The following is a 12,478-nucleotide window of genomic DNA, read 5'->3' on the forward strand; positions in this document are numbered from 1 at the left end:
TGAACTTTGATTAACTCGCAGAGAGACTGGCACCAGCTCGCTAGCTTAAATTTCAAACATGAAAACAAAAAACATTAACGTCTTTCCCTTTAAAAAACAACATACTCCAACCTAAACACCTTCCCGTCGGAACAACTAAGTTATTCAATTGTGCAAGCCGTGCTCTCTTAGGACAGACTGATCATTCTACAACATACCCAAGAGTATGAGGAGATGGAGGTGTTCCTACGGTGCGTTCAAAGACCACTGAACAGAGCAGGACACCACAGCACCCGTCAGAAATAACAAATAATAATAATACTCTTCATTTAAACAAATCTTAAACTGATAATCTGCAAACCAGTATTTTAAAACAATAAAAGCTTAGCCATTAAAAAGATAAAACACTATGACTAAAACACTCTCAGTGAAGCATAAGAAACTCAAAACATGCAAACTAGTGCATTTTCTAACTGTCTTTTTATTTGAGTTATTTAGAAAAAACTTGGTCAAAACATTTTAGTGTGTGCATCACTACATTATGAGTACATTCAACGATACTCTCATTAAAAACAATAACTGTGATCATTTTGGTTATCCATCCATCCATCCATCCATCTTCTTTCGCTTATCCGAGGTCGAGTCGCGGGGGCAACAGCCTAAGAAGCATAGAAAGCCCAGACTTTCCTCTCCCCAGCCACTTCATCCAGGTCCTGCTTGGGGATCCCGAGGCGTTCCCAGGCCAGCTGGGAGACATAGTCCCTTCAACGTGTCCTGTCTGTGACCTCCTACTGGTCGGACATGCCCCAAACGCCTCCCCAGGGTGACGTTCATGGGGCATTGTGACCAGATCCACAAACCACCTCATCTGGCTCCTCCTGATGCGGAGAAGCAGCGGCTTTACATTTGAGCTCCTCCCGAATGACAGGGCTTCTAACCCTATCTCTAAGGGAGAGATACCCGTGATCTTGTCCTTTCGGTCATTTTTGGTTACTTTGTTTACGATAACCGTAATGTGAAATTTGCATATCGTTATAATCCTATTCATCCATCCATCCATCATCTTTCGCTTATCCGAGGTCGGGTCGCGGGGGCAGCAGCCTAAGCAGGGAAGCCCAGACTTCCCTCTCACCAGCCACTTTGTCTAGCTCTTCCCGGGGGATCCCGAGGCGTTCCCAGGCCGGCCGGGAGACATAGTCTTCCCAACGTGTCCTGGGTCTTCCCCGTGGCCTCCTGCCGACTGGACGTGCCCTAAACACCTCCCTAGGGAGGCGTTCGGGTGGCATCCTGACCAGATGCCCGAGCCACCTCATCTGGCTCCTCTCGATGTGGAGAAGCAGCGGCTTTACTTTGAGTTCCTCCCGGATGGCAGAGCTTCTCACCCTATCTCTAAGGGAGAGCCCCGCCACCCGGCGGAGGAAACTCATTTCGGCCGCTTGTACCCGTGATCTTATCCTTTCGGTCATGACCCAAAGCTCATGACCATAGGTGAGGATGGGAACGTAGATCGACCGGTAAATTGAGAGCTTTGCCTTCCGGCTTAGCTCCTTCTTCCCCACAACGGATCGATACAACGTTCGCATTACTGAAGACGCTGCACCGATCCGCCTGTCGATCTCACGATCCACTCTTCCCCCACTCGTGAACAAGACTCCTAGGTACTTGAACTCCTCCACTTGGGGCAGGGTCTCCTCCCCAACCCGGAGATGGCACTCCACCCTTTTCCGGGCGAGAACCATGGACTCGGACTTGGAGGTGCTGATTCTCATTCCGGTCGCTTCACACTCGGCTGCGAACCGATCCAGTGAGAGCTGAAGATCCCGGCCAGATGAAGCCATCAGGACCACATCATCTGCAAAAAGCAGAGACCCAATCCCGCGGCCACCAAACCGGAACCCCTCAACGCCTTGACTGCGCCTAGAGATTCTGTCCATAAAAGTTATGAACAGAATCGGTGACAAAGGACAGCCTTGTCATGATTTTAACACACTTTCACTCACCCGTGTGGGTTGCTGTTTCTTCCAAGTCAATCATCGGGTCTGACATGTCGCTGGTTAGTTACCTGTAATACAAAAGAACTGTCAATTTAATCCAGATGATGTGGTATTGGAGTTGATAACAATAATCTCTTGCTACAATACCATAACCTCGGATGGTTACATGATAGGTGGTGTGGGTTGTTATAAGGTCAGTGATCAGGTCAATGCATAATCAGTGCCAAGATGAGTGACGAGACTCCGTCTGGTGTACTCTGTGACACGTCATTTATTTTTAGCAGATAAATGTAGAGCTATTCGTAACACATTAAAAGAAAATGCATTGCCACAGTAAAACTGCATTTGGGGCAATGTATATAAATATATACATACAGTATATATATATGTACACACATACATACTTATATATATATACACACATATTATATATATATATATATATATATATATATATATAAATATACACACACACTAGTGAGTAGTTCCCTGCGATTAATCTAAATTCAAGTGTGATTAATCTGATTGAAAAAATTCATTGTTTTCCACCACTCATATACATGTAACATTATGTAACATATATATATATATATATAAAAATAAATAAAATAAAAAAATTATATATATATATATATATATATATATATATATGTATATATATATATATATATATATATATATATATATATATATATATATATATATATATATATAAATATACACACATGTATCACATCTATTTTATACCGTTTGTCCCTCTATTCATCTATTTTCTACCTCTTTTATTTATATACAGGGGCAGTGTCGCTGGGTTGGTAGAACAGTCATGCCAGCAAATTGAGGGTTTCATGTTCGATCCCCGCTTCCGCTTCCGCTATCCTAGTCTCTGCTGTTGTGTTCTGGGTAAAACATTTGACCCACCTGTTCCCAGTGCCACCCGCACTGGTTTGAATGTAGCATGAAGATGTAGATTGTGGGTTCATTTCACTATATAAAGCCCTTTGAGTCTCTAGAGAGAGCGCTATTTAAATATAATTTTATAATTCTATAACAGAGACCCCGGACTGTTGAACAACTTAAGCTGTACATCAAGCAAGAATGGGAAAGAATTTCACCTGAAAAGCTTCAAAAATTGGTCTCTTAAGTTCCCAAACATTTACTGAGTGTTGTTAAAAGGAAAGGCCATGTAACACAGTGGTAAAAATGCCCCCGTGCCATATTTTGAGCACTGTTGCTGCCATTAAATTCAAAGTTGTTGTTTTTTGTGAATTATATTTATATCGCGCTTTTCCCTAGTGACTCAAAGCGCTTTTAAATAGTGAAACCCAATATCTAAGTTACATTTAAACAAGTGTGGGTGGCACTGGGAGCAAGTGGGTAAAGTGTCTTGCCCAAGGACACAACGGCTGTGACGAGGATGGTGGAAGCGGGGATCGAACCAGGAACCCTCCAGTTGCTGTCACGGCCACTCTACCAACCGAGTTATACCGTTAATGACTATTTGCAAAGAAAAATTAAGTTTCTCAGTTCGAACATTAAATAACTTGTCTTTGCAGTGTATTCAATTAAATATAAGTTGAAAAGGATTTGCAAATCATTGTATTCTGCTTTAATTTACGATTTACACGACGTGCCAACTTCACTGGTTTTGGGTTTTGTACATATATATATATTTTTTTTTTTACACACAATGCGTGGATGACCAGTAGCATTTGTTAGCTCTAATTAATTTTATACCGACAGATGTGTACAAAAAGATCCACATGATTTAATCAAATTAATGTGGTCTAAGAGGATTAATGGACTGTAGCAGGTCTCCTAGTAACTTTGTTAGCCATTGCAAAGACAGTAACTGAACAACTAGGCAATAAATATTCAAAATAAATAAAAACAACAACAAAGAAATATTAAGTGTGCATCAAAACGGACTTGAAAGGGGTCACAGCCTTTTGATCATGTAGGCCCACCAAGTGGTTGGAGCCATTAAAAGCAATGAGTCTTTATGCCAAGAGCCGGCCCCTGCATACAACGTCACATGGAAGTACATCACAATGTGATGTGCAGTCAGGGGAGGCAGGTGAGGCAGTAACTCACGTGCCATCATGGAAAGAAAAGAAATGCAAAAAGATAAAAAAAATTATTAAATTGTTGTATGTATCCAGTGATTATACTTTATAAAATTATTTTCCATTTAACTTCACCAGTTTTAGATTATTTTTATTCAAAATCGCCGAATTTTCACATTTGCTGTTCAAATACTGAGAAGAGAGTTGCGGTGAGTCAGCAGCCAGTTGAGCCTCACCATGGATTGCGCAATGACTCGGCTGACTGCTGTGCAGTGAGACCGTATTGCTATATTAATTATATTATACATTTCCATAGTTTAGTTAGCTGAGGTATATAATGTACAGTTTATTTTGTGTGTAACGTATTTCTTGTGCTGAGCAATCATAAAACGGCTGCGAAGACGCACTGTGTGAGGAACCTGTTCTCCCGCCTCATGGTGATAGAGGGCGCTAGTGATCCCAGGGATCATTCTTGCAATTACTCGGCTGCAGAATAAGTGACAACAAGCTACAGTTAGCAAGTCAAGTGCAACGGCAGCGATCGTTTATTTTTTCCTCTCCCCTGGACTTTTAACATGGAGGATAACATATCTAAAATAAAACAGTTTTCTAAATTGGACTTTCAATCGAAGCAGGAGGTAATAATTAAAGGAAGACCAACGCTGGAGCTAAAAGGTTTGCTTCAGACAGTGATCTCCATCGAGACAGAGAGACTTTTAAAACTGAAGAAAGATAAGGAAGACTTCTATAAACACGTTATCGATGCTTTTGTTCAAAAGGAGCAGCGCATGGACTTCATTTATAAGTAAATGTAAGACCATAATAACGTTTTTTTTTATTAAATGTGCTTTTTTGTGTGCTACAGTTTGTATGTTTAATGAATGCTGGTATGAGCTTTTAAACATAGCCCGTTAACTGCTGCCAATCAAATGGTGAATAACATACTCTTTAGGGTTTATATGTTTGTAAATTTGATTGTGATGAAGTCAGTGCCTCACCAGCCATGAACCTCACTGCACGTCACTGCATCACAAATACCCTAGTCACACAGTTCCACATGTTTGAAAAGGAGCAGGGAGAATTAAAACTTATTGAATCCTACTATTTCTCGTTATCGCAGCAGTTACCCTTTCTTTTTAGGGCTGGTAAAATTAAACGACCTAACATTTGATTAATCACAAAACAGAGTAATGACCCCATTTTGACCGCACACGCTTCTTTACTTTAACTCTGACTGGTGTGCTCATTGGCAAATCTCACTTCAAAATACATCATGACTAGACTGGCTAAAACTTTTAGCAAATTTTGAGCAAAAAATTACATATATTTAGTCAAACGTTTTTTTTTTTTAAATGTTTGTGTATGTAATTCTGACAATCAAAAATTGTTTGTGTCTAAGTATTGGGATATTTTTGTAAACTTAATTTATATTACGCAAGCTAGTAATTTACTGTGATTGAATACAATCCAAAAGTGAAAAAAAAAAAAGTCTGTATTCAACATCAAACAATTTAGAATTTTTTTTAATGATGTGTAACAGTAGAGTTAATACAAAGCATTTAAGGTCATATCAATACATTAATAAACATGGTTTTATTTTGACTGCCGAATGTGAAATAACATAGTGAATGATACTAGAACAAGAAGTAAAAGTGTAAAATTAACTTAAATATTGTATATTGGCTTTGTATAATGAACTTATGAATATGTATATATTATAGATAGTTCTGTCAAATGATAACATCTTTATTCAAGTTAATCACACTTTTGAATTTTGATTAACCAGGTTATCACTACTTTGCATAATTTAAATTTGTAGACATACAAACGTAATGATAGTAGGATGGTAAGAGAAACATCCATCCATCCATTTCCTACCACTTGTCCCTTTTGGGGACGTGGGGGGTCGCTGGCGCCTATCTCAGCTGCATTCGGGCGGAAGGCGGAGTACACCCTGGACAAGTCGCCACCTCATCGCAGGGTAGGAAAAACATTTTTTTTGTATGTTTCTGTAACGCTCAAACATGGCTGGAGCAGTTTTGAGACCAAGATGTAGGAGACAGGAGGACGACTTGCAGGTAAGATAAAAATTTTACTTCTAACGACATGGGATAAGCACACTAAAGAAGGCAATCTTCAGCAATCTAGCAATCAGCAATCTTCCAGCCCTGGCTGAAAGGGCAGGCTAATTTCTAAGGGAGCCTGACTGGCAACCATGAACAGGTGTGTTCAGGTAGCCAATCAGGGACAGGTGAGAGAAACAGCGCTCAGACCAGAGTGGTGAACCCAGACAGGAAATAAGACATAAAAACACGGGACAGGAAACATATACAGAAAATAAGTACACACACGAGAACATGTCAGGCCTAAGATGACGGGTCCTGACACTTTTACTTGAACGCATTTCATTTATACATCCATACATCCATTTTCTACCGCTTTTCCCTTTTGGGGTCGCGGGGGGTGATGGAGCCTATCTCAGCTGCATTTGGGCGGAAGGCGATTTACACTCTGGACAAGTTGCCACCTCATCCCAGGGCCAACACAGATAGACAGACAACATTCACACTCACATTCACACACTAGGGCCAATTTAGTGTTGCCAATCAACCTATCCCCAGGTGCATGTCTTTGGAGGTGGGAGGGAACCCAGGCAGTCACGGGGAGAACATGCAAACCCCACACAGAAAGATCGCTAGCCCTGGATTGAACTCAGAACTACTCAGGTCCTTCGTATTGTGAGGCACATGCACTAACCCCTGTATCACCGTGCTGCATGTCATTTATTTAAGTTAAATTTGCCAATCATGCTTACCGTATTTCCTTGAATTGCCGCCGCAGCTCTAATTAATTTAAAACCTCTTCTCACTCCTGCGCTTACCAAAGGCATGCGGTAAAAGTAAGCATGCACTAATTATTTTAAAACCTCTTCTCACTCCGGCACTTACCAAAGGCATGCAGTAAAAATTTAAATGTGTGATGTAAGCTTGGAACTTAAATCCTACTGATTAGCTCTTAATCTTCTTCCCTGCGGCAATTCAAGGAAATACGGTAATCCAAAATTAAAGTGTGATTAAGATCCTTCAATTGTTTTATCAGGTTATTATTCTTAGTGATGCTAAGTGTCAATCAATCAGGTCAGTTGGTCATTCTTCAGGTGGGGGTGTCACCAATGTCCTATTAATACTTTTTTCCCCCTAATATTTTCGCAATCAACCGTTAGGTTCCCAACAATCGACTGGTTGATCGTGATCGACGGGTGGCGTACCCCTGCATATTAAGGTGTTATTTCACATTCGCATCTATTACCATCCATCCATCCATCCATTTTCTACCGCTTATTCCCTTTCGGGGTTGCGGGGGGCGCTGGCACCTATCTCAGCTACAATCGGGCGGAAGGCGGGGTACACCCTGGACAAGTCGCCACCTCACAATGTTTACTTATGTACTGTATTTATATATTTGTAAATGCCTCCTTATCAACTCTACTACTGCACATATTTGTGATATTCTTTATTATACAAAATGTTTTAAATCGTTGCATATTAAAGACAGGACGTAAATAACGTTGTGCTTTCAATTTATTGGATTACATCAGATTAAGTTGGCAGACCCGTCAGTGATCCTGTTCTGTCTCCCTGTAATGTTTGTCTGATCTTGAATGGGATTGTGCTGAAAATTTTAATTTCCCCTCGGGGATTAATAAAGTATGTCTGATTTCTGATTCTGATTCTGATTAATCAAACTTTTAAATCAGTAAATAACTTGCTTGCATATCTTTATTTTATTCTGAAAATGTATTTCATCCAACAAAACAATACACAGCAATACCATAACAATGCAATCCAATTCCAAAACCAAACCTGACCCAGCAACACTCAGACCAGCAACAAAAAAACAGAGCAATTGAGAGGACAAACAAACACGACACAGAACAATCCAAAAGTAGTGAAACAAAATAGAATATTATCAACAACAGTATCAATATTACTAACAATTTCAACATAGCAGTGATTAAAAATTGCATAATTTGAATTACTGCCATGAGGTGGCGACTTGTCCAGGGTGTACCCCGCCTTCTGCCCGATTGTAGCTGAGATAAGCGCCAGCGCCCCCCGCGACCCCGAAAGGTAATAAGCGGTAGAAAATGGATGGATGGATGGATAATTTGAATTACCAAATTTCCTTGAATTGCCGCCGGGGCGCTAATCAATTTAAAACCTCTTCTCACTCCTGCGCTTACCAAAGGCATGCGGTAAAATTAAGCATGCGCTAATTATTTTAAAACCTCTTCTCACTCCGGCACTTACCAAAGGCATGCAGTAAAAATTTGAGTGTGATTTAAGCTTGGACCTTAAATCCTACTGAATACCTCTTAATCTTCTTCCCTTTATGCGATTTCAAATTACCGGTATTGAAATCAGCCTCCTCCATTTTGAAAATGATGACAGGGGAAGTGTCACTCGTGACGTCACGAGTTTGACGAGGCGGTAATACTAAGCATGCGCTGATTATTTTGCGAAGCGAGTTTGACCCAGCAGTAATTCAAGACAGGCGCATACTATATGCCCTGCGGCAATTCAAGAAAATTAAAGTTCCATCGGGATGTATGTTGAAGTGACATTTGCCAGTGAGCACACCAATTGGAGTCCCCTCACTCATCTTTGCACTGACGCATACGCTGACCTGACCACTGAGCGTACAACACGTACTGTTCAAGTAACCAAAGCGCATAATTGTTCGATTAATCTGTGTCTGTACATAATTAATGGAATTATTTTCTGTGATTAATCGCACGAGTTATCTCTTTAAACTGACATCCCTAAAACATGACACAACACAAACAAATGTGACTAAACAAGCTGCGCTTCTTTCTACTCCTTTTTCGGACAAAGCATTTTTTGTGATGAATCGCATGAATTAACTCGTTATTTCAGTGGACTTCTGTGTTTCATTGAATAGACCAAAAACAAACATCCACTTCAGGCCATATTTGAATTTCACAGATATGCTGCAGGTTTTTAGGTGTTTTGCACTTGAACAATTGCTTCCCATTTCCACACAAACTTGTCTCGATTAGTTCCGGCCTGAATCCGGTATGAATGTTTTGTTGTTTCATTTCCTGCAGTGCATGTTAAAAAAAAGACTGATATGCATCTTTGAGTCTGCTGATGGTATCAAGTGAGCGTTCAGCTTGGTGGACATATGACTCTGTAGCAGAAACTCAACCGCTCTTTGTTTGTACATTTTTGTGCAAAAAATAATCTTACACGGAATATGAGTTCCTTGAATCCTTCCGACTAATACTTTAAGACTTTAAATGTTAAAAATTGAGTCAAAGTCAGTACATTTAATGAGAATCAAAGATGAATTATAAGACTTGCGTCATGAGGTTGACCAAGAAAGTAAAAATGTTCCTACCTTTCACAATGGTATCTTGAGGTCGTGCGCGCTCGATCTCTTCACAAAGTTATCTGCTGGTGTGTGTTTTTGCATGCATGCGTAGGTGCTCTCCAGCCAATGAGCAGGGTCTAAGGGAGATTTTAAAAAAGACGCGATGGACTTAACGGAAATAGATCCTAAGAGGATTTCACTTCAGGAATTAGAAGCCTCTGGCTGGTACGGACCCCAGAGACGCACAATGCAGTGACAGAAGCAAAGACACCGAGAGAGAAGAAAAAAAAATGCATTTTCTTCCGATACCCGACTTAGTTTGTTGGTTCAATACATAAAAGAGACTTTGTCATCACTATATGAAGGGAGCAAGTCACAAGAGTTAAGTTTGACGAGGAACTTTTCAATGAATGCCCTGTTTGTGATTCAGTTAAAATGTCTCTCAGGCAATCGAACGTTCACACGAAATAAACACATGACAGCAAGCTTTGGAACTATAAAGCACCTCCAGCTAAGGACACTTCATCATGCGGCTTTACAGTTAACAAGAATCACATTGTTTTTATATCATGATTATGATACCTAATGATATTGTTTGTGTACAATCAGTGCAATGTGTTAAAGGTAAAAATGATCCAAATCATGGATGAGTGCACACTTCTGTAGCACTTTCTAATGTGCAGCTGAGGGTTGGTCTTGCTTAACTTTGACATGGTCACGGGGAGAAAGAGGTCTGAGTCTGCAATTTGAAGGTTCTGAGACAAGCACACCGATGCTTTAAATGTCCTCTTTATTTGAAAAGGTTGGTCCGCCCACCCTCTCCGGATGCCCATCAGCTGGGTCTAGTCCCCGCACACTGCCTTTTAGCAACTGGGTGTGTCGCGTGGCATGACGCAGTGTTCACCTTCCGCCAACTGCCGGGCTCGTGGCCGTGTTTGTCGGCGTTGCCAGCCAGCTGCCGGGCTCGTGGCCGTGTTTGTCGGCGTGTGTCAGGAACTTTGGGTGCTGAACCCCAAGATGCAGGGATGGCAAGCGTAGCGCAGGAAAACATGACTTTGATGTCATGTTTTGTATATTGTACAGGATTGCTTATTATTTTTATTGGATAGTAGTCTGTTTATTTCAATTGTTAGTTTTTTCCCTTTATTACTACCTCTTGTGTTATTTATTTCACCCCATATTTGTTCCCACTACCGCACCTTAAGTTAGACTCTTTAATCTCGTTATATCAATCAATCAATCAATCAATCAATGTTTATTCATATAGCCCTAAATCAGAAATGTCTCAAAGGACTGTACAAACCACTATGACTACGACATCCTCGGAAGAACCCACATAAGGGCAAGGAAAACTCACACGCAGTGGGACGCTAGTGACAATGATGACTATGAGAAACCTTGTAGAGGACGAAAGCAATGGATGTCGAGCGGGTCTAACATGATACCCCCCACCCCCCTCTAGGGGACTGAAAGCAATGGATGTCGAGCATCATATATGCTCGACATATATGCAAATATAATGACAATAAAGTCCATTCTATTCTATTCTAAAAAGGAAATGCAGGGAAAACGAGAGCCAGGAACCAGGAAACCGGAGACAATCATCAAACTCTGACTGGAGGGCGAGGCAGGCATAAATAGCAGCCAGCTGATTGACAATAAGTGTGGCCAGGCTGCCAATCAGCAACAGGTGAGGGGAAATTGTGTTCAGAGAGACAAGCAGGGATGCTTGTATTTCCTGACGTCTGATATGCCGATACTGCCCAGCACATCATTTCCGGTACTGATATCAACGGATATCGATACAAGGCAACAAACAAACAATCGGAAAATTCCCGTCGTATCAATTCCTAGATATGGTCGTAATTATACTATCAATCAATCAATCAATCAATGTTTACTTATATAGCCCTAAATCACTAGTGTCTCAAAGGGCTGCACAAACCACCACGACATCCTCGGTAGGCCCACATAAGGGCAAGGAAAACTCACACCCAGTGGGACGTCGGTGACAATAATGACTATGAGAACCTTAAAGAGGAGGAAAGCAATGGATGTCGAGCGGGTCTAACATGATACTGTGAAAGTTCAATCCACAATGGATCCAACACAGTCGCAAGAGTCCAGTCCAAAGCGGGTCCAACTCAGCAGAGAGAGTCCCGTTCACAGCGGAGCCACGTTCACAGCGGAGCCACCAGGAAACCATCCCAAGCGGAGGCGGATCAGCAGCGCAGAGATGTCCCCAGCCGATACACAGGCAAGCAGTACATGGCCACCGGATCGGACCGGACCCCTTCCACAAGGGAGAGTGGGACATAGAAGAAAAAGAAAAGAAACAGCAGATCAACTGGTCTAAAAAGGGAGTCTATTTAAAGGCTACAGTATACAAATGAGTTTTAAGGTGAGACTTAAATGCTTCTACTGAGGTGGCATCTCGAACTGTTACCGGGAGGGCTATGTGAAACCTTTCAATCCGGTTACAAATCGACGGAGACAGCCCTCGCAAAAATGACTAATGATCTATTGCTAACGATGGATTCTGATGCGTCATCTATGTTGTTGCTCCTCGATCTTAGCGCTGCTTTCGATACCGTCGATCATAATATTTTATTAGAACGTATCAAAACACGAATCGGTATGTCAGACTTAGCCCTGTCTTGGTTTAACTCTTATCTTACTGATAGGATGCAGTGTGTCTCCCATAACAATGTGACCTCGGACTACGTTAAGGTAACGTGTGGAGTTCCCCAGGGTTCGGTCCTTGGCCCTGCACTCTTCAGCATCTACATGCTGCCGCTAGGTGACATCATACGCAAATACGGTGTTAGCTTTCACTGTTATGCTGATGACACCCAACTCTACATGCCCCTAAAGCTGACCAACACGCCGGATTGTAGTCAGCTGGAGGCGTGTCTTAATGAAATTAAACAATGGATGTCCGCTAACTTTTTGCAACTCAACGCCAAAAAAACGGAAATGCTGATTATCGGTCCTGCTGGACACCGAACTCTATTTAATAATACAACTCTAACATTTGACAACCAA

At 41.4% G+C, this 12,478-nt stretch overlaps 1 protein-coding gene across 3 annotated transcripts in view; it reads right to left on the reverse strand.

The window, feature by feature from the left end:
* pdcb (phosducin b) overlaps positions 1 to 12,478 on the reverse strand; it is a 59,340-nt gene that overhangs the window by 26,469 nt on the left and 20,393 nt on the right. The window contains exons 1-3 of one of the 3 annotated variants that reach the window (XM_061883567.1): positions 9,461 to 9,480; positions 5,918 to 6,009; positions 1,980 to 2,041 (exon numbers count right to left, since the gene is read on the reverse strand). In XM_061883567.1, coding sequence (XP_061739551.1) covers positions 1,980 to 2,025 — 46 coding nt within the window. In that variant the 5' untranslated portion in view covers positions 2,026 to 2,041; positions 5,918 to 6,009; positions 9,461 to 9,480. Of the gene's footprint in view, positions 1 to 1,979; positions 2,042 to 5,917; positions 6,010 to 9,460; positions 9,569 to 12,478 lie in introns of those variants that run through there. The other 2 variants (XM_061883566.1, XM_061883570.1) reach the window with 2 other exon arrangements.

Source organism: Nerophis ophidion, linkage group LG22 (assembly GCF_033978795.1).
Source record: "Nerophis ophidion isolate RoL-2023_Sa linkage group LG22, RoL_Noph_v1.0, whole genome shotgun sequence".
NCBI lineage: Eukaryota > Metazoa > Chordata > Actinopteri > Syngnathiformes > Syngnathidae > Nerophis > Nerophis ophidion.